This window comes from Dendropsophus ebraccatus, chromosome 1, assembly GCF_027789765.1.
Source record: "Dendropsophus ebraccatus isolate aDenEbr1 chromosome 1, aDenEbr1.pat, whole genome shotgun sequence".
In the NCBI taxonomy this organism is placed as follows: Eukaryota; Metazoa; Chordata; class Amphibia; order Anura; family Hylidae; genus Dendropsophus; species Dendropsophus ebraccatus.
Genome location: NC_091454.1, coordinates 220,020,035 through 220,044,045, shown reverse-complemented (window position 1 = coordinate 220,044,045; position 24,011 = coordinate 220,020,035). Strand labels below are relative to the sequence as shown.

At 41.7% G+C, this 24,011-nt stretch overlaps 1 protein-coding gene across 1 annotated transcript; it reads left to right on the top strand.

Moving 5' to 3' along the window:
* Positions 1-2,499: 2,499 nt before the first annotated feature.
* LOC138784560 (extracellular calcium-sensing receptor-like) lies at positions 2,500-15,998 on the top strand. Its single transcript, XM_069960164.1, has 8 exons — positions 2,500-2,524; positions 4,940-5,016; positions 6,078-6,280; positions 8,859-9,150; positions 12,420-13,250; positions 14,259-14,486; positions 14,834-14,957; positions 15,085-15,998. Exons 1-8 carry the CDS (start codon positions 2,500-2,502, stop codon positions 15,996-15,998), a joined length of 2,694 nt encoding a protein of 897 aa, XP_069816265.1.
* The last annotated feature ends 8,013 nt before the right edge of the window (positions 15,999-24,011 follow it).

The following is a 24,011-nucleotide window of genomic DNA, read 5'->3' as shown; positions in this document are numbered from 1 at the left end:
ATTGAAATTTCTGATTTCTTCCTCTGTTTTCTTATTTGGTATAAAATATACATTGTAAGTAATATAATAAATATTATTATTTTTAATTTTTTAAATTGTTTCTTTAAATTTTTCTTTATCTTTGTTCGCTCCTCATTTTTATTTTTTGAGATGATAGTCTTGTGAACATGGTATTACTATGACACTAAAAAATTCTTACTTTTGTAAATCGGAATCTTCTATCAATTTTATTGCAGGCTTAAAAAAAATATTAACAAACAAATTTGAAATATATGAATTAAGTAATTAGCTAAGCCATAATGTAACCAGCAAATGGTAACACAGCGTACCCTAGCACAGAGATTTTACAGTTTTGGAGCTCATGGCATCATAATGAAAATTGATGTTGGTTGTTCCAAGGTACGGACCGTAGCATACACTCTGTATGCATGCGGCCATAGTCTTAAACTTCTGCACTGTACATACTGTACACTTGGTTCTATCTATCATCCATTTCCAATATGATTCAAAGGCCGATTCAGGATCAGTAGGGCCCCAACTGTCCTCAGAAATGTTTATGAAACTTTGTGCTTTCCTAAGACCATATACTCTATAACATCTTTCAAATACCACAACATTAAGACAGCATTAGTGATATCAAATTGACAACAACACATATATACTGTCTGATTTATATATCTCGTTTTTGAAAATTAGCAACAGGTTTGATGTTACTCTACTTTGGAAACTATTTGTAGTTTTTTACAAAAGCGGTCAAAAAGCTCTTCCTTAAGGAACGGCCGCCTCTACAATTCCATCAGGTGATTCATAGGAGATGGACTCACAGGACAGGTAGGAGATAAGATCTCAGGACTAGAAGAAGATAAAGTCACAGGACTGGTAGGAGATGCAGTCATAGGACTGGTAGGAGATGGAGTCAGAGGACTGGTAGGAGATGCAGTCATAGGACTGGTAGGAGATGGAGTCAGAGGACTGGTAGGAGATGGGATCACAGGACTGATAGAAGATGCAGTCATAGGACTGGTAGGAGATGGAGTCAGAGGACTGGTAGGAGATGGAGTCACAGGACTGGTAGGAGATGGAGTCACAGGACTGGTAGGAGATGTAGTCACAGGACTGGTAGGAGATGAAGTCTCAGGAAAGGCAGTGCCTGTTAATAAACACCATTAGCAATTTTATTTTATTGTTAAGTGCAGAAAACTTTTACAAATCTGGAGCAGTTAGCATATTATTGTCAACGTGAGAAACATGTTGAGTCCAGATTTATGCCAGCCACCTGCAACGATTGTGTTATGTCTGTAGGGGTACAATGACTAAAACTAGAGACTAGAACTGACTAGAACCCAGCCCGCTGTCCATGCCTAATTGGAGGATCTACCCTACATGGTAGTCCCCGACTGGGGGACGTTTCCTATGTTACTAAGTGCGGGATCGTCAATGAAACAATGGTCAACAGTCTCAAAACCATTCAGGCACAAATAAGCCAGAAATGTAAATGAAAGAAATCCAAGTAACAAGCCAGGGGTCAAAAGACAAGCGCGACGTCAGGAACCAAGTCGGAACAAAATGCTTAAACCAAAGAACAAACCGGGGTAATACACAGAACAAAATCAGAATCCAGGAACATAGTCAGGTGAACAGGAAACAGATCAGAAAACACAGGATATAATAAAGGGAATGCTGGTGATGCAGGTGAGACCAAACAATCACGGACGTCCTACCAGAAGTCACTCCAGAACGACAGGCTGCCTGTGATAGGCCCAATGCTCCAGAGCCCCTATTAGACTGCAAGGCCACCCGGCTAGCCCATCGTGCTCCTGTAAGGTGATTGGATGTCCGGCTTTCACTTGACACTGTTGAGCATTACCGGCATTGAAATGTCCCCCCCACCCCCATCCCCTGCAGGGAGGTGATGCAGATGGTGTGGGAACACAGCTAGGTAAGTCCCTGACAGATTGACCTTGGGTCTCACTTATCATCACTGCAGCTGTAGCTTAACTATAAGTCGGGAACATCAGTGTATTTATCTTATTGATACAATCTTGTGCTGATGCCTAATTACACAAAAGAACGCAGAAGACAGAGAACAGTGGCAAGCAAGCGCTGTATATGTGCTGCAAGGTCCTCACCATTATAGAATCCTGTTACAGAATTCTGAACACTCAGTTTACTAACTTTGGGGCCAAACAGTTCAGGCATTTGGATGCATAAGTGGACAAGCCATTATAATTGCTGATAACAGAGAACAACAGTAAGCAACCCCTCCTAGGCAATGGTCCCTATGCTGTAGGCATCTCTGACAAAACTATTGCAGGCGTCTCTGACATAGAGATGCCTGTTAAAGTCCATGATTCTTTGCAAGAGAGCAGGGCCACATGATGGGCCCAGCGCTCCTGCTCACTGATTGGCCAGCCCGCAGTGAATTTTAGGCCGCCTTCCCAGACCAGACTGCCTGCAATCCATGCCCCGCTCCGTTTCCAGTGCCGAGGTGAAAAGTAGATGGCTGCCAGAGGAGCAAGGTCAGGTAAGAACCTAAAAGACAGACTGTGATAATTGATGATGTATATTACACTGTTTTATAGGACGATTATCTTTTCTGTCTATAGCAACCAATCACAGCTCAGCATTTATTTCTTATATTGCTCTGGTAAAATTAAAAAAAGCTTAGCTGTGATTGGTTGCTATGGACAACAAAGAAAAGCTTATAATACAACACCTTGATAAACCTCCCAATCTTAGGCCTTTTGATGCCCATAGATGACTGTGATAATGACTCATACCAGAGAACCATGGTTATCAAATGCTTTGTATGTCCAGCAAGGTCAGCAACTTTATAAAAATGTTCCCGGACACCCAATGTACCTATGTGCCAAATTTGGGGTCAATCACTTTATGTGTTTAGATGTTTTTAAAAAGGGGGAGCGAGTGCTGTATATACCTGTGAAGTTCAGGATCTACCATCCTAGACACTTGGGGGGGGGGGGGGATTTATGAAGACCGGCGTACTCATGCCCTGGTCTTAAATTAGGCCCTGACCCAAGTGGCCTGCTGGATTCACTAAGAGGCAGAGGCCTGCCATATGGTGGGTGCAGAAATCTACACCTGCTCCTGAGCAGGTGTAGATTTCTGTCGAGATTTACGCCTGCATGCCCATTGTCTTACTGGCCCACCAGAGGACCAGAGGATCTTCCTGTGGGCCCCCAGCTTAACAACATGCACAAATACTGGTTCACGTGTCTTTTCTCACTGTTTCTTCATTGGTGGGCCCCTAGGATCATTTCCTCTGGTGGGCCCCAGATACCCCAGTCCGACACTGTGCGTGCCCTCGCCATGACTTGCTGTGCACACCTGCCTGCCCATCAGGAACGCCCATCAGAATATGGGAGGCATACCCTAGGGAATTGGCGCCTTTTCCCTGGCATACTCCAGTGGCGCAGCCTTCATAAATGTCCCCTTTAAAGTGTACCTGTTAGCATGTCCACTGACCTGATCAGAGGGGAATTCTCTCTGAGGCCAGAAGGTTTGGGTATCCATAGATAAAAACAAGCTGACATTGTATTGCACTTAACCCTCATGTCTTGGCGCGTTTGTATCCATGGATACCCAAACTTCTGGCTGCATAGCGGAATTCTCCACCGATCAGATTAATGTATCTATGTGCCAAATTTTTGGTGAAATGGTTCAGGCATTTAGATGTCTATAAAGGACAGTCTATGATAATAGCCGATAGCGGAGAATAATAGTGAGTAATTGCTGTACACGTCCTGCAAGGTCAGGACCTTCATAAAAATCTTCCCCCACACCCGATGTACTCACTTACAAATGTAGGGCTAAATTATTCAGGTGTTTACATGCCTGTATAGGGAAGGTATGATAATGGCTGATAACAGAGAACAACAGAGAACAAGTGCTCTATACATTTCACAAGGTCAGGATACTTATGGAAAAAAAAATTGGGCACCCAATGCACCTGCATGCCAAATCTGTGGTCACATCAATGAAGAGTTTGAACTCCTATACTGTAGACAGACGTCCACTCTTTTATCATATAGATTCTTTTGTGCTTTTTGATTTCTTTGACCATCATAAAAATCAACTACATTACACTTATGAGGCCGTCCCTCGGGTGACACAGCTGATTGTCTTATTATATCATTATATATCATTATGTATTTCTCCTATATTCTGAGGATGATGATGATATCCGCACTGGGACTGAGCGTCTATATACAGGAAATCACTGACATGTGTAATTATGGATATAATTCCCAGGATGGGCGAGAGATTCCTATATATAGTGAGTATATAGGAATACCAGAGAAAACTGGGAGACATATATGAGGTGAGTGGCATGTAGCAGTTTGGTTTAATAGTATGATAATAAGGATATTGTACTGCTGAGCTCTGTCTAAGCCAGCTGAAAATATGGCCAACAAAAGGAAATTATACACTTTTATAAATGGTCAAAAACTGCAAAAGAACTGTAAAAAAAAAAGTGCAAAAAGAAGGCTCAAAGGTCAAGGCCCATAATTATGGACAAACTTACAGAATATGTGATTGTAGCCTTAGTTGTAGCAAGAGTTATTATTTTTTGGCTCAGGGAAGGGCCTTCGTCTTGGTCCCCCTGTAATCCTTTAAATAAAGTCTTTAGCACTAATTTGACCATGTTTTTTTTCCCCAAAAAACAGTCTACGCATTGTCCCTCTCCTGATAGAGTGCTGGAAAGTAGCAGAAGTAGAAATTAGATGTAGATGTAGAGGACGTGGACTGATGGGTTGTCCTCAGGAGGAGTGCAGCAACATGCTAGAAAACATGGGACACTTCCTGCCATAGTGGCCGACGGGGATGGTGATGCCACAGGTTGGCCTAGACTCTGAGTACACCCACCCAACATGGAAATATGAAACATGAAGAACGGTGGTAAATTGTTTTTCTTTAGTATCTTCTAAGCTGAGCTGTAAGGTTCTTGTTAAGACTGAACCTGTTGGGACCTTGGCAAAGCCCTCGGTCCCTTTGGTACGACCAAAGCTGTACTTTTGGCTGTGATATTGTGCTTTTTTTTGCTTTTTTTTTCTCTTGTCTAAACACTGTCTTATTCTTTCTGCTCGGTTTATTGGTTCCTCTGACACACCCTTCTGAGTTCTGACTTGTCATTTTAGAGTGAATTGGGTTTTACTTTGGTGCTTATGTGACTGGCAGGCCTTCTTGACCGTCATTGTGCAATGTTATCAGGTTTCGGTGGCTGGAGATCAAGGGGCTGTTCCAATCACCTTCTAGACCAGACCACCGGTCTCCGATAAAACATTCCCAGTGTATGAGCCCCTTGCTATTACGTCTAGGTTCCCTAGCAAGCTCAGTGTGTTTCCTCTGCTATCTGATTTCTTTGCTATCTTTTTTGTTCTGACCCCATACCTCCCATACTGTACCTTGACAATCCCTGTTTTCCACCGGCCCTGACCATTTTCTACATGACCTGACAATCCATTTGCTTTTAATTTTGTACCTCGCTGCCCTCTAGTTGTGACCCAGAGTCTGCGTTATTGTGTTTGTCCGTCTTGTCTACATTCTGTGTGCCACCATATATCATTTAGGGACTATCATTGTGGTTGCCCACAGTTGTTTAGGGCTGATTAAGGTAAGTAGGCAGGGACAGTGGGTAGGGACAAGAGCAGGGTCCACTATCGGTGTTTTCCCCGCCACTCTACTGACCGAGTCTTTAGTTCTACACATACAATGCAATGTGCTTAGTTTTCTTATAATAAAATGTTCTTCCTTTTGCCTAATTTGATAGAAATAATTCCAAATTGCTGCCATATCTAAGTATATCATTTCTTTATATAGCTTTACAGAACCCTAACTAGGACATAAACTCTATTAATCTTTCAATATGCTTTAGGAGGAAACTCATACAAACTCCATATAGATGTCACTTGTTGTTGGATTTCAACTCACAATCCAAGACCATCAGGCCAACAAGATATGTTACTTCTTATTATTTTATTGCAGGGTTCTGGTTTAATACTGAAGACTATGCAATATATTTACTAGTTCTATGCCGGATACTATAATTCTTACAGACAATGAGGCTTCGGTTCATACTCTACATTCTACACTTCTGTAACTGCATTGAGTCTAGTTGTAGAATGACCAGCGGAGAGGTCACACCAGGCATGTCCATGGATGGGAATATAATAATCGGGGCCGTGATGAATGTTCACATGGACAATACATACCCAAACATCAATTACAAGGAGAAGCCTCGTCCTGCCATTTGTACTACGTAAGGCTATTTTTCTTATCTACTTTTTATCTACGGTATGTTTGCTGAGAGCTTGAATAAAAGTCATCCACTATAAAAGGGTTTGTACAGACCGTATGTATTATCAAGGTTGTGTTGATAATTCTGGATCATAGATATAGAGGTTGCAGATGTAGTGGTTAGAGATGAGCGAACTTTTCAAAAGTTTGGTCCGACCGAATTTCGGATTTCTTTGGATTTCACAGTTTAACCCTTTGCCGCACAAGGACATAACTGTACGTCCTCGTGCGGGTGCGGGCGTTCAGAGTGTGGCCACGCGGCGACCCCGCTCTGAACCGCTGCGATCCCGAATGCCTCATGTAGCCCGGGATCGCGGCTATTAGCGGGCACGATCCGATCGCCGTGCCCTCTAATTAGATAATCGGAGGCAGCTGTCAAAGATGACAGCTGCCTCCGATTACCGGATTCAGACGTTCCCTGGTGTCTAGTGGGGGAGATCGCTCCTCCGGGACGTTGTCCCGGAGGAGCGATCTCCGTTACTGAAGCCGACCGGCCGGGGACCGCTCCAAGATGGCGCTGTCCCAGGCTCGGCACTCATTTGTTTTCGGCTGCAGCAGCCAAAAGCAAACGAGTGCCTATCTCATTGATCTTTGCTGTATAACTATACAGCAAAGATCTCAATGAGAGATCAAAGTGTATATACTAGAAGTCCCCTAGGGGGGCTTCTAGTATATGTGTAAAAAAAAAAAAAAAAATGTTGTTGTCAATAAAAAGCCCCCTCCCCTAATAAAAGTCAGAATCACCCCCCTTTTCCCTGTTTATAAATAAAAGTAAATAAATAAATAAACATGTTTGCTATCGCCGCGTGCATAATCGCCCGAACTATTAATTAATCACAGCAGCAGCGTTTTGTCACTGGCAAGCTCTGTGCACTGCTAACAGTCTCCTTCCTCTCTCTCTCTCTCTCTGCAGACTGCGTTGTGCGGTCATGTGACAGGGGGTGGGCTAGTGCAACATCCCTGCTGATTGGATGTGTTCAGGGCATCATGGGAAACCGCTTTTCCCGCCCAGAAAACTTCCTGCTTTCTAAAATGGCAGCTGCCAAAAAATTTTTTAAAAAATTAGAGCGGACTTCCAAAAATCCGAATCCCACCGGGTTCCAAAAATCCGAACAGGATCCCATACCGGCCGAACCGGTTCGCTCATCTCTACTATTGGTATCTTTTGTTTAAGGTGTTAGCCAGGATCCTACTCCACACTCATGAGGAGCAATACCCCAAAACAGCTGTCTGTGGAAGGATGCCTGGTTTTGATAAACCCTTGTCATGTCGCAATACTCGCAACTGAGTTAGACTTTGATGCAAAGGGGGCCACAATGGTATTTCCATATTTGTGTCCTAATACTTGCAACTGAGTGGTACTTAAGGGGCTATGTATCAGGGTGGTTTGGTGGTCTCCCTACTTGGAGGAACCCTTTTAGTAACAGGCTTCCTTCCCAGGAGGGATATCTGGCTATTCTTGTGTTTTGAGACTTTATGGACCCTTTTTTTGCATTTTCAAATTGTTAAGGGGACAATGTATCAATGGGGACTATTGAATGAGTGTTCTAATAAATTTTTTGGCTGATCTCTCTGACCTCAGTGATTGTTGTATTTTGCTTGTGTTTGAGGGGCCTAAAGACACATTGACAAAAAAAACAAAAAACAACTGTATTAAAAAAAAATGACACAAAACTTCTCTTTCAAGACCCTGGGTCCTTCATCAACTTGGTACTGACTCAACAACTCAGTACTTGCTTTAAAGGGGCTTTCCAGCTAAAACCTATTAATACTTGATTGAAGGATTGCCCACTCCCAGAACCCTCATAGATCATCTAACCTGCAGTGCAATAAGTCTCATCTCTATACACTGTTTGTAGTGGTGTTGCTGGTTTACTATACAGCAACGCCCATTCACTTCAATGAAAGCGGTAACCTGACACCCCCCCCACCCCCCCCACCCCCCCAAAAAAAAAAGTTTAGAGCCTCTATTGTTATTCTGCTTTAGGACAAAATGACGAATATACAGTATACATTAGGCAAACATGGCCCAACTGGGGCTGTCTGAGTCTTGAAGCCTCCTAATTCTCCCTACAGAGGAGAGAAGCTTCTAACACTGTTTGAGGATATAAGCTGCTTACTCCCCTATTCAGAACACAAGTACACTTGGCTGAGCTCAATGTTCACATCTATGGAGGGATTAGGTGTAGTCCACAGCTATTGAAAGTATATGGGCACCAAAGGAGATTTCCTTCCCCGCACCCTAATTAATTTCACATGTAAGTGGGTAGGACTATACCTTTGTACCGAGGTTCTAGAGTTAATACATTAGCTGTACTGGTAAACTACATAAACAGCAACTATGGAGACAGGGATAATAAGAAATTGTTCTGGTTTCACTTTGGAGAGCGAGGCTGTCATTGACAATCTGCACGGACGTCCAGGAACCTCTTTGCAGAGATAAGTAAGGAAATCCCAGATTTACAAAGTCAACGGGTGGTTTGCAAGTGACAAAAATACAACATATTCGGGAAACTATAACTTGTCTGTGTTGTCCTCAGCTTCATGTTAGATCCCTACCAGCGCGCCCAAGCCCTGCATTTTGCGGTGGAGGAAATTAACAAAAACCCCAATTTTTTGTCAAATATCACCTTGGGATTCCAGCTCTATGACTCCTGTTTAGTCCTTCAGAGAGCCGTGTCAGGAACTCTACAGATGATGAATGGACATGCACAACCTCTACCCAACTATCGATGTAACCAGGACTCCCGGTTGGCTGCAGTGGTTGGACATTCTGCATCTACATTCACAATTTCACTGGCTCATATACTGGGGCTATACAGGTATCCACAGGTAAGTGCTGGGGCACCAATGACCCTAATGTTCTTTTAATGACTGCAAGATAAAAGAAGTTAACCTTAGAAGCTTCTTGGATTTCTGCATTGAAGAACTTGTGATCTGATTATCATCTAAGCTACAATTTTAGACAAACATGTAACTAAACTAACTAGACACAAACAATCATAATGGTCATGTATTTCATTAAAGGGGAACTAGACGTATCTAACCTGCAGATATGTCCCTATTGCACAGGAGACGCCGAGGAGGAAGCTATGTTTCGTACTTTCATCCTCAGAGCTGTTCTGGTGAAGTTAGTTGCTTGCTCCATGTTCCGGTAACTCTGTAAGAAGCAATGGGGCACCATTAGGAGCTGATCCGTCCCTTGCTGGTCTTCCACGCCACTTTCTAATTATACTAAATTAAGCAATAAATAGTAGCTACAGTAGTGGGACTATGACACAGTAGCTTTTTTTTTTCAACAACTGTTGCTGAGACAGTGTTGGAAAATTGTTAAATGTCAATTTTTTTAAAAAATGTCAATCAACCTTTCAATCATTCCATTTCCGCCATGAAAAGTAGTAAACGTTGGTGGATCAGCTGCGTAATGTCAATGTTCTCCCAGGACAGCATTGGACATTGGTTGGTAAAAAGAGGAATTAAAAAGGACACTGTATTCACTGTGACTTCCTATAATGCACACCCAGCACCCAGCAACTTTCTATAATGCACACCCAGCACCCAGTGACTTCCTGTAATGCACACCCAGCAACTTTCTATAATGCACACCCAGCACCCAGTGACTTCCTATAATGCACACCCAGCACCCAGTAACTTCCTATAATGTACACCCAGCAACTTCCTATAATGTACACCCAGCACCCAGTGACTTCCTATAATGCACACCCAGCACCCAGTGACTTCCTATAATGCACACCCAGCACCCAGTAACTTCCTATAATGTACACCCAGCACCCAGTGACTTTCTATGATGCACACCCAGCACCCAGTGACTTTCTATGATGCACACCCAGCACCCAGTGACTTGTATAATGCACACCCAGCACCCAGTAACTTTCTATAATGCACACCCAGCACCCAGTGACTTCCTATAATGCACACCCAGCACCCAGTGACTTCCTATAATGCACACCCAGCACCCAGTGTCTTCCTATAATGCAGACCCAGCACCCAGTGACTTCCTATAATGGACACCCAGCACCCAGTGAATTGGTATAATGCACACCCAGCACCCAGTGACTTCCTATAATGCACACCCAGCACCCAGTGACTTTCTATAATGCATACCCAGCACCTAGTGACTTCCTATAATGGACACCCAGCACCCAGTGACTTTCTATAATACACACCCAGCACCCAGTGACTTCCTACAATGCAGACCCAGCACCCAGTGACTTCCTATAATGGACACCCAGCACCCAGTGAATTGGTATAATGCACACCCAGCACCCAGTGACTTCCTATAATGTACACCCAGCACCCAGTGACTTCCTACAATGCACACCCAGCACCCAGTGACTTCCTATAATGCACACCCAGCACCCAGTGACTTCCTATAATGCACACCCAGCACCCAGTGACTTCCTATAATGCACACCCAGCACCCAGTGACTTCCTATAATGTACACCCAGCACCTAGTGACATGGTATAATGTACATCCAGCACCCAGTGACTTCCTATAATGCACACCCAGCACCCAGTGTCTTCCTATAATGCACACCCAGCACCCAGTGACTTCCTATAATGCACACCCAGCACCCAGTGACTTCCTATAATGCACACCCAGCACCCAGTGACTTCCTATAATGCACACCCAGCACCCAGTGACTTCCTATAATGCACCTCCAGTTATTTGGTCTAGTGAACAACAGCCACCCAGTTACTTGGTATACTGGACAATGGCTATTGGACAATGGCTAGAACTATCTGTGTTATTAGGTAAGCTACATTGGGGGAGATTTATCTTGGTTGTGCTTGGCAAATACCTAAAAGTATTTGTAAATTTTCACAGAAATTTGAGAATATTTTTAAGTATTTTTAAGCTCTGTTCACCTAAAGTGCTGGCAGGGTGGGGTAGCCCGCTAACAGGTATAAATCATGTCAACACCTGCTCTGGAGAAGGAATCGAGTTTTTCACCCACTTTAGGCTGGCCGGACTTACTAATAGCCTTAGTAAATCCAGCGCAGCGCAGAGAGGGAGTGAAATTATCCCCCATTGCGTTTGCCTATAATTCTGACATGCAATAATATGACGGAATTTTGAACTTAATGTCACTGCCTTAATCTCAGCTAAAATTAGTTTTACAACTTTATGCAGGTCAATGGGGTATTACTCTCCTTGAGGAGAGCTCATCATAAAGACATATGTAGAAATACAGACCATTGCTGCTCCACTAAGAATTCTGGGAAGAACGAATATGCAAAATAGCTCTCACACCTCTTCAGCGAAGAGATGTCCCTTCAAGTAAAGTCTCACTCAATCAAGGAGTCTTAGAAATATTGGGGATTTAATGCCAAGCCAAACAATCTCCAAAAAGAAAGATTTCCCATCTGCAGACAGCTGTTTCAGGGTTTTTGCCCCCTCATCAGCGCAGAGCAGGGTGTTGGCTGGCTAGTGGGTTATAGGGGTAATAACTATCCTTTAGGAGAGTTTGTCATAGAGACGTGTGGATAATTACTGACCATTGCTGCTCTTCTAAGAATTCTGGGGTGAAAGGATATGCAAAATAGCTCTCACACCTCTTGGTCTTGCACACCAGTGCCTGCTGAGTTTTGGAGGGGCCCTTGGGGATTGGTCCTGTGACAGTGGGATTGCAGGGCCATTCTATGGCCTCCCTTCCCTGCTTGCACTCACTTTGCGGGGTTAGTGGTTGCTGACTGACACAGTGTTGAGTTAGTGTAGGGACTCATGTGAACCAGGGGACCTGCATGTAGTACATGGGGCAATATGGTTTAACCAAATTATATACCAACATCCTGGTGTTGGTTTTTAAATGTAGCCGAGAGGCATTAGTGTCAGCCATGGGTGTGAGGTGCAGTGCTCCTTTCTCTCAATGTCCATACTCTAGGGACATGTCTTTGCTCAGGAGGTGTGAGAGCTATTTTGCATATCCTTTCTTTTCCAGACTTTATGCAAAAATACATATAATTTAAAATAATTTTTTCTTACAATTGTAAACTTTATATTTCTGTCTATCTTCTTTAAAGGAAAATTTTTTGAATTATAATTCTCTTTGATTGATATTCTTGAATTTTCCAACAGATTAGTCACTTTGCCACAAGTTCACTCCTCAGTGACCGTATCCAGTTCCGATCATTCTTTAGAACAGTCCCCAGTGATGCCTTCCAGTCTCGGGGTCTAGCACAGCTTGTGTTGCACTTTGGATGGACCTGGATAGGTCTGTTGGCCAATGATGATGATTATGGGCAGCAAGCTGCCCAAATAGTCAGGAGAGATGTGCTACAAGCTGGAGCCTGTGTGGCTTTTATAGAGACTACAATCTCCAGCCGGCAAGATCGAAACGCCCAACATATTGCTCAGGTGGTGAAAGACTCTACAGCCACAGCGGTGGTCATAGTTTCTGCTGTTATACACTTAAGCTTTGTACTAGATGAGATGTTGAGACAGAATGTAACAGGAAAAGTATTGATTGCCACTGAAGGTTGGTCTACTTCATCTTTTTTGTCAGTTAGTAAATATTCAAGACTACTTCTTGGGACAATCGGTTTTGCCCTCCATAGTGGAAGCATGCCGGGATTTGGAGATTTCCTCAACAGGATCAATCCATCCATGGTTGTGGGAAACCAATGGATAAAAATATTGTGGGAACAGGTTTTTGGTTGCAAATTTCAAGATAAGATGTTCCCTGAAGTCCCATCAAACTCATCAATAAAAGAATGTACCGGCCAAGAAAGTCTTGAAGGCATTCGGAACAGTTACAATGATGTCTCTAGTCTCAGAGTAACATACAACGTTTATCTATCTGTTCATGCGGTAGCAAAAGCTCTCAATGATTTGGCTGAATGCAAGAAGGGAGATGGACCGTTCTCAAACAGAACATGTGCTGATATTGAGAACTTTAAATCTTGGCAGGTTAGTGAGAGCTCAATGAAAGAACTTTGTCAACATTTTTTTTTTTGGGGGGGGTGGGGGGATGTAAGGAAAACAATGCTGTGCTACACTTTCATTAGTGCAGTGGAGGGTGGCTCCTGGGGCACTCACAGTCAGCACCCATGCTGAAGCGCTGTAGAAGAATGTACAGAACCAGCAGAAAACAGCTCCCGCTACACTGGAATGTATGAAACCAGCAGACAGTATAAGGGCTGTTTATAATATCTATGACGTACAGGTACTTAGGACATCATAAAACTAAAGCCCTGTGAAACAAAAAAAAAAACTTTATACCTTTCAAATCTGCTAAAGGAAAGAAAATGGGGGCGATTTATCACCTGTTTGATAAATCTCCCCCAATGTGTCTAGACCTGACAGGAGGAAAACTGGTATGGTATAATATCCCTACCATTTAGACTTCTGCAGCATATTAAGGCACGGCAGAGGAGGCATTTGGCTATGATCTTGTGCCTGTTTTGGTTTCTTGTTGTGCACTCGTTTGAACATAGCTCTATTTCCTCTGCTTAGGTAATTGAATCTCCACTACACCCATCTCCTTTTTTGCTGAGTTTCTTCTATCTGTCCAACAGTTAATTTTAGTTTTGCTTTTGGGATTGACATCTTTCCTTGTCACATTGTCTTCTCCTGTTCCTTCTGTGTGTGGCTGCGGCGTCAGAGTCCAGTCCAATCACACTTGGGGTGGATTCCTGGCATCCCATGAACAGGTCACAAAGCCAAACTGCAGCCCTTGCTATTAGTGCCAGTTTAAGCTTGTTAGCCTTTCCTCCTGTCTTTCTAATCTTGTTATTCTGACTCTCTGCTATTGATATTCAACTTTTCTGTTTTTGTGCTTTGCAGCCTGTTTGGATCTGACCCTTATCTAGTTTACTACCCATATTTGTTTGTTCATCTTGTTCATTTGTATTCATCAGCAGCAGCTGTTGGCATAACACACAGTCTGATGCCCAGTGTTGTATCATTTTTACACAGTTGTTGCGCTACATGAAAAAGTTACGTCTAAACACGTCCGATGGTAGACAACTCTTTTTTGATGAGAACGGAGATCCACCTGCTGTGTACGATATAGTGAACTGGCAGCTGAGCCCTGAAGGAAAACTCCAACAAGTCAAAGTGGGCAGCTATGATACCGGTGTAACCAGTGGGAATTTCTTCACTATTAATACCAGTCACATACAGTGGGGACCTGGACACCATAGGGTGAGATGATATGGACATTCTTTAGAGACTTTACCATTTCTAGTTATCAAATCATCAAACTCCAGCATGAAGTAAACTACAACTATATATCTATTTTATTGTGTTATCCATCAAAAGCCAAGAGTAACAAAATAGGTCGTTGTGATAATCGATGTTTATTATGCAAAAACTTTTTTTCATGATGCATTTAGGGGTCATCATTGATGCCATGTCACAGAGGTGTAAAGTGTGAAGATCCAGAATTTAATAGTCTCAATAATGGTCACAGGAAATTTTGATTTTAGGCTTCATGTAATTTTCTTTCTTTAAATTATTTAAAAATATTCTCCATTTAAATTTTTTACCAGGTACCTTTGTCAGTTTGCAATCCAAGCTGTCTACCAGGTTTCCGGAAAGCAGCCAAAAAAGGTGAACCATTGTGCTGTTTCCAATGCATCCCATGCTCTTCTGGAGAGATAGCCAACCACACAGGTAGACCACAAAGAATGTCACCCATAAAAAATTTACTCTCTAAGAACCATTAAGTACTTTTTAAATAAAAAGAATGTACACCTTTAAGTTCATCGCACTAACACCCTGTTTCAATACTTTTTCAAAGATTCACTGGAATGTACAAAATGCCCATGGGATATGTGGCCAAATCCAACCCAAGATCATTGTGTTCCAAAAACCCAAGAATTCCTGTCACATAAAGATCCACTGGGTATCACCTTAATGGCTATTGGCATCTCCTCATCAATGGTTCCTATTGGGATCTTTGGACTTTTCATTTACTACAGAACAACACCCATTGTTCGGGCCAACAACTACTCCTTAAGTTGTCTTCTCCTGGTGTCATTATCCCTCTGTTTTCTCTGCTCTTTAGTATTTATTGGTTATCCCCAGTATGTGATATGTCTTTTAAGACAAGTGACTTTTGGTATTGTATTTGCACTTTGTGTCTCCTGCATCTTGGCCAAAACCATTATGGTAGTCATAGCTTTTAAGGCCACAAAACCTGATAGTCAACTAAGACATTGGTTTAGACCACATGTATCATATCTCATAGTCATCTCATGTATCCTCATTCAGGTCTTTCTCTGTATTATGTGGCTGACACTCTCTCCTCCATTCCTAGAATATAAATCAGAAAGTAATTCGGGAGTACTGATTATTCAGTGTAATGAAGGGTCACCCTTAGCTTTTTGGTCTATGCTTGGCTACCTTGGTCTTCTGGCCTCCATCAGCTTCATTGTGGCTTTCTTGGCCAGGAGACTTCCAGACAGCTTCAATGAGGCCAAGTTCATCACTTTCAGCATGCTGGCCTTCCTGAGTGTCTGGGTGTCCTACATTCCCGCATCCCTCAGTTCCCGAGGAAAATATATGGTGGCCATGGAGATCTTTGCTATCCAATCATCAACCTGGGGTCTAGTTATTTGCATGTTCCTTCTGAAATGTTTTATTATTGTATTCAGACCCGACATGAACTCAAGAGAGAAATTTATGGCGAAACAGAAAAATCTGAGTAATTGACAATTGGCTTTCTGATTTTTTCCTCTGATTTTGGTGTTTCATATAAAATATACATTGAAAGTGATATAAAAAATTATTAGATTTTTTTAATACACTTTTGAATCCTTCTTTATCCTTCTCTCTTTCTAATTTTTATCTTTTGAACTGAAATAGAAAAAATATGTCTTTTTTACCCCATAAATGCCAGATGGTCAGCCCAACCCTTGTAGGTGTCAGACTTACCGTATGTGACCTGCAATTCTATTCATTTCTATGGAGCAGCTGGAAAGAGCTGAGTAAGCACTTTCCGACTTACTCAGCTCTTTTTAGTGGCTCCAAAAGAATGGAGTCATAGGTCATTTGCCATACCCGCAGCTCTATTAAAAACAAAGAAGCTGGTGGCCCGATTTGGAAATCAGTGGGGTATGGAGGTCAGACCTCCTTGATCTCAACTATGCCAAGTTTATTTTCCCTGGACAATTTATTTAAGCTTTTCAACCGGTGTTAATAATAACATGATTAATATATTCTCTGGGTCAATGCAATTACAGCGATACCAAATTTGAGTTTTTTTAAACTATTACCACTTTGGCACTATAGAAACTGTTTTCTCTGTCACTCCTCCCAGGACTGGGAAAAGCTGGATCCAATCATGGGAAACTTCTCCCAGTCTCCCAGGATTGGATCCAGCTTTTCTCCAGCACCCCGGGTGGAGCAGCAGGTAGGGGAGCAGCACTGAAAGGCTGCCAACTTAAATGAAGCACTTTATTTGGTTCAGGTGAGCGATTCTGTCATCTCTAGTTTTGCTGCCGAAATTATGGCCGTCTAAAAAAAAAAAGCCACGAAAAAGCCAAAATGAGATGTTGTGTAAACATAGCCCTATGTTGTTTTTTCTGAAGCGGATAGGCAAAATGTAATAATTTAGTATATTGCTCTAATACCTCCGGGGATGGCCATGGAGACGGATAGGATGCCAGACCACTGGACACCTGATGGGTAATGCCATACTGACAGCCAGCACGGGAGCACAGCATTTACTTATTCCGACCAGGCCGTAAAAAAGCGCATTGGTTGGAAGAAAAGTGGTGCAAAGGTGGCGCAGATGGGGCAGATGGGAAAAAAATATTAGCAAAAATACCATTTGCAGATATTTTTATGTCGATCTGCCCCATCTGCGCCTAAAACGTTTTATAGATTTGTAAATTACGTCTATTTAATAAAATCTCCAGTATTTTATCGGTACTTATCAGCTGTATGTCCTGCAGGAAGTGTTGTATTCTCTGTCCATGTCAGGAACTGTCCAGAGCAAGAGAAGTTTTCTGTTTCAATATATTTTATTGTAATTTTTTCAATAGAATTTTGTAAACATAGCAAATTTTGCAAACAAGATAGACAAAATATATAGAGCAAGAGAAGTTTTCTGTAGGGATTTGCTGCTGCTCTGGACAGTTCCTGACATGGACAGAGGTGGCAGCAGAGAGCACTGTGTCAGATTGGATATAATGCACTACTTCCTGCAGGACATACAGAAGTCATTTAGAAATCTGTACAACTTTATAGCAGCAGTTGATTTAAGGTAGAGATAGATAGATAAATCCAAGAATTTTGCGGCACATCTGTATAGTGAAAAAAAGTTGTGGTATTTATTGGTACATCAAAAAGCAAGTGCAACGTTTCAGTCTCATCTCGAGACCTTTCTCAAGCAAATACAAACAGTAACTCCTATCCTTTTATAGTGTGTGGCAAATCATGATTAACAGGTGATTAGAAGTGATAAGGAGTGATACAAATCTGGTGCAGAAAATAGTGATAAATAAGGTTCTGTATACTGAACAAATTATTCTGAGATGTGATTACATATAATACACTCAGTGTGTTATACATTCATATGTGTAAAAGTTTGGTGTTTAAAAACAGACGGCGGAGTTGGCTTCCACTTGTCACTGCTCCATCAGTAAAAGCAAAAAAACCAGGCATAAATAGCATATACACAGTAAGTGCCCAGTCTTGCATATCTGTATCCTGGACTGTCCTGGAAAAGTCACTGTGACATAATCCTCAGGGAAAGTCCGTTGTCAGAACGTCAGAATGTAAAAAAAACGAGAGGGCCGAGAGGAAGCGTGCGAGTTAAGCACGTGAAACAGGCTGTCGCCCGTTCACCTGTCTGCATCCATGTATCTGTATTTATGTGAATAAAGCAAGCTTATTCGTCAAGAAGCTGTGGTGAGTGCCTCGATATTCTGGTCTTATGGACAGTACTATTTTACAGAGAAGGGACACTGCGAGAAAGATTTACAATTCATGATTATTGATCATATTCCTTCTCCTAAGAGGGGAGGGGACAGAATCACTATGCTGAAAAAGAGGGAATTACTCTGGATTCATAAACTAAATACACCTCAGCCCAATGGCCTTAATGTTGAATTTAAAATAACAACAAAAATGTACAAATGATGGCTTGCTGTATAGTGGGAGTGTGTCCAGCTACCTCATGATACCTGCCTTAGAAGCTCTGTTATACCTTTTTACTTATATCCTTTCTCTTTTTCTTTTATTACCGATATTATGGAACACGGCGGAGGAGGCTTACCGCAAATCACTGCTGAAGTCAGTAGGAACGTGTTCACATTGAGCAAAGGATTCAGCCGTTTTGCAGTTCTATATTACGTGGGTGGAGGGGTGATCAATTTTTAGCATATAGGTTTGGGCGACCTCATCGGGTATCTCCTGAGCCACACTGTGGTCTTAGTTGAGATACGCGTTGTAATGAGTGCTATGTGCCTTTGAAGTTCGGGGGCGCATGGCTCTCAAGCCGGATAACCTGCTACTCAAAGGAAGGAGTTCCGAGATTTACCCCTCTGACCTGACTGAACACTATTCAGACGTCTACGGACCAATGCGGTTTTTTACATTCTGACGTTCTGACAACGGACTTTCCCTGAGGATTATCTCACAGTGACTTTTCCAGGACAGTCCAGGATACAGATATGCAAGACTGGGCACTTACTGTGTATATGCTATTTATGCCTGTTTTTTTTTTGCTTTTACTGATGGAGCAGTGACAAGTGGAAGCCATCTCCGCCGTCTGTTTTTAAACACCAAACTTTTACACATATGAATGTATAACACACTGAGTGTATTATATGTAACCACATATCAGAATAATTTGTTCCGTATACAGAACCTTATTTATCACTATTTTTGCACCAGATTTGTATCACTCCTTATCACTTGTAATCACCTGTTAATCATGATTTGCCACACACTATAAAAGGATAGGAGTTACTGTTTGTATTTGCTTGAGAAAGTTCTCGAGATGAGACTGAAACGTTGCACTTGCTTTTTGATGTACCAATAAATACCACAACTTTTTTCACTATACGGATGTGCCGCAAAATTCTTGGATTTATTTAGTTGGAGATTTAATCCAATCTCCGTTGCTAGGCACTCCAGCACTGAAACTGGGAGTGCGCTCTATTGTGGACATTAGATAGATAGATAGATAGATAGATAGATAGATAGATAGATAGATAGATAGATAAGCAGTGGAAGTGAGTTGCACTACAAGTCCCAATGAGGCGGGTGCCGGCTGACTTAGTTCAGACCACGAACCTTTGATCCATAAAGTAGTGATGATCAGCGGCACACCAAATAGCTTCAAAAACGTGGAAATTTATTCAAAGGAGCAAAACATTCATAAGGTGCAGCACAGCATAGCACGACGTTTCGGTGGAGTATCCGCCATTTTCAAGTGCAAGGAAATGAACTCAGGTGATCATTTAAATATACACACATGGTAAAAAAGCAAAAACGTGATAGGTGCATACATATGTCAATCAAAGTAAGGGGCCAATTGGTCCGAAGTAGTGATACATCACATACAGGTGAGTGTTACATGTATAATGAGATACAAGTGCGCAATATGTATAGTGCGAACAAAACACTTGAAAAACATAATGTATACATAGAAACTATTGTGATGTATACAAAAATACAATTGGAGTATACCACATATCCGGGATTGTTAAGAGAGACGCCACGCTGGAAAAAATAAGTAATTCATTCAATATTTACTATGTAAAAAGATAGTATCCGTTGATCCATTAATAACAATATACGCAGGCCAGTGAACACAGAGCAATAATATAGTCCAACATAGAACGTACTATGAGGGACCGGGATGTTAGTCTACTTAGCTAGACTGCCCACTGGTCGGAGGCTCCGTCGATCCCCTTCCAGGACTGGATGAGTGGTCAGCGGGTAGGACACCGGAATTCCACAGGCGCACAGGAACCGCGCGTCTTGTGTGAACCGGTACCAATCCTCCTTCCAATTAGTGGGTATTTAGTCATGCCGATCTATTTGAAGATTCTGTTAATAGCATAAAGAGTGGCGTAAATCTCTCTCCTCCCGTAGTGGTTTCTCCTATGTAGTACATGCGATCTGCAAAAATGCAAAGAGAAAATATGAATATCGATTATACAGTTCATAGATAGACAGATCTAACCTTTAATAGAGTTCACTAATAAAACCTATTCTTAGATGCAGCATAGAAAAAAGGTTGTAACAGAGACAGTTCTCTACCTGAACATCGACGTAGTAACTTTATATTCTACATTTAAGCCCACTGGCTGTAAGGTATTAAGTTCGTGAATCCAATATAATTCTTTCTTCAACAGGATTGTTTGCCTATCACCCCCTCGTTTAAGAGGTTCTACCCGGTCCAGTATCATAAATCTGAGATCCCTCTCAGTGTGTCCATGTTCTGAAAAATGTTTGGATACTGGTAAGTCGAGCTTCTTTTTTCTAATGGAGTATCTGTGCTGTGTCAATCTCGTTTTGAGGTCATACGTTGTTTCACCAACATATAATTTATTGCATGGGCATATAAGAACATAGACTACCCAGTCAGAAGCACATGTAAGAAATTGTTTGATAGGGTATTCTTTTTTGTTCACAGGATGTACAAAGGTGGTACCCTTGGTCATGTATTTACAGTTCACACATCCTAGACATGGAAACGACCCAGTTCTTTTAGAGGTAAGATATGTTTGTCTGTCTTTGTTGTGTTTATTCAAGTTCGTAGTGACTAGTCTGTCTTTGAGATTTTTACTACGTCTGTATGACATAAGTGGCGGTCGTGATAGTTCAGGTATGTTACTGTGATTGCGGGAGATGATATTCCAATGTTTCAATACGATTTTATTGATCTGCGGAGAGAAATCAGTGTATGTGGTTATAAAAGGAATTCTATCTATTTGTTGTTTCTGTTTGATTACGAGTAGATCTTTTCTCTCTGTCTCAAGTGTTTTACGTTTGCATATGTTAATTATCCCAGCAGGGTATCCCCTATCACAGAAATTATTCCCCATTTGTTCTAGTGCCACACTCAATCTATCATCCTTATCAATTATGCGTCGGGCTCTCAGCATCTGACTGTATGGTAAAGATGAAATAGTTCTTCTGGGGTGGCAACTATCATGGTGGAGGATGGTATTGCAGTCAGTTTTTTTGACATGAATGTCAGTATGTATACCACTAGGGTCTTTAGTGATTAATACGTCAAGATAATTTATCTGTTGCAGGTCAAACGTCATGGTAAATTTTATTGTTTCGTCTACATGATTTAAGTAGTTAGTAAATTGTTCCAGCTGTTTTATGTCCCCTGTCCAGATGATGAAAATATCGTCTATGTATCTCCACCACCTCAGGACATGCCTGAAGTGGTGGGACACATAGACGAGCTCCTCCTCCATGTGTGCCATAACAGCATTGGCGTAGGTGGGTGCCACATTGGCACCCATCGCCACGCCCCTCTGTTGCATGTACAGTGTTTCATTGAATGAAAAATAATTGTTAGTAAGTACCAGATCCAAAAGCCTAAGGATGAAGTCACTTTCTTTAGGAGAACATCCCAGTGTGGGTAATAGGGACTGTATGGAACTCATGCCCCTTTGATGGTCAATGGAGGTATACAGACTGACTATATCGTAAGTAACAAAGATGGCATTCGGAGGGATATCAGTCTGCTGCAATTTCACTAGGAAGTCAGTAGTGTCCCTTAGGTATGATTTAGCATTTTCTGCTAGGGGTCTAAGTACCCTGTCAAGAAATATAGAGATGTTGCTGAGAATCGAACCTCGACCGGACACAATGGGTCTGCCCGGTGGGTTTGTTATGTTCTTGTGAATTTTTTGGTAGGAAATATAAAGTAGGCATTACCGGATACTTTACGACCAAAAATTCTGATGTCTGTTCGTCTATGATGTTCAGTGTTGTAGCTTCTTGTAGGATGTGGTCGATTTTCCTCTGAATTGAGAACTTGGGATCAGCAGAAATAATGGAATATACCTCCCTGTCGTCAAGTTGTCGTTGTGCCTCCTGTATATACTTGCTACGATCCATGACCACAATTGCACCCCCTTTGTCAGCGGGCTTGATGATTAAATTGTGATCATGGATCAAGTTATTAAGTGCCTGTAAATCAGTGGATGTAATATTAGGATGTAATACTTTATCCCCCACATTCTTTCTCAAAATACATAAGTCATTCTTAATCAGTGTGTGAAATGTTTCAATTGTGGAAGACATGTATGGTGGCATAAAATCACTGTCTTGTCGTAAACCAAGTCTTTTCAAGTCAAATAATTTAACAGTACTAGAACTTTGTGTGATCTGAACCGGATTCTTGTTAAACCAAACACGTAAGTTCAATCTTCTGATAAATTGTGTCACATCTATATCAAGCTGAAACCAATCAACAATGGGACTTGGACAATAATTTAAACCCCTAGACAATAAATGCAATTGCTCAAGTGTAAGGGGATAAGAAGAAATATTTACCACGTTGGGACGGGGTTCTTTTTCTTGTTGCTGGTCTTGGAGGTTTGGCTCCTGTTCACTCTCGGCGTTTTCTGTTTTGTAGAGTCCATTTCTTTTTCTTTTTCGGCCCCCTCTTCGGTTCTGACGTCCTCTTGGGGGCGTACTCCTAAAAAAGGCCTCTGTTCGTCGTTAGTAGATGCAGTGCGATTGTAATCAGTCCTTTTAGTTGTTGTTGGTTTCCTTGTTGTTTCTTGTGAATTGGTGGTAGTCCATAAGTAGATCTTGCCCGTAAGATAATCTTGACAATCACGGTACCATTTTCTTCTTTTTTCTTCCTGAAGATCTGTTTTGAAAGAATCCAAAAATTTCTTTTGTTTAAGATGATATTTATCAAAGTCATCAGAAGTCATGGCTGCCTGTAGTGAAGTTTCCATGGCTTGCATTTTGGCCGTAATCTCACGTAGTTGTCTTTGCATGCTTTCGATATGTAATAATATCAAGTCCAAAGCATATTTATTAGATACCATTTCAAATTTTCTTCTAAATTCCATATCCTCTAATAACATTGTAGGTTTAAGTCTGGACCGCATACCGCGAGGGATGCGTTTAACACTGTGATAGCGTCCCAATGTTGAAATATGTAATCTCAATGTAATAGCTTTTTTAGAAAGGAATTCATAGTTACGTTGTAGGTCAATCGTAGATGGAATGTCCAGGAACTCAGAGTCGTCTTCTATTTCCTCCTTGATTCTCTCTGCATCCGTATCAGAATAGGAAAGAGTCTGTGTTGCAGGTACAGCGGCAGTCCGTATAATACCTTCCATAATGGTATAGAAAGAGATATGATCTCTGTAGCGTGTGCAAAACTCTTTGGTCAAGGTAAATAAGCAGTGGAAGTGAGTTGCACTACAAGTCCCAATGAGGCGGGTGCCGGCTGACTTAGTTCAGACCACGAACCTTTGATCCATAAAGTAGTGATGATCAGCGGCACACCAAATAGCTTCAAAAAATCCCGGATATGTGGTATACTCCAATTGTATTTTTGTATACATCACAATAGTTTCTATGTATACATTATGTTTTTCAAGTGTTTTGTTCGCACTATACATATTGCGCACTTGTATCTCATTATACATGTAACACTCACCTGTATGTGATGTATCACTACTTCGGACCAATTGGCCCCTTACTTTGATTGACATATGTATGCAC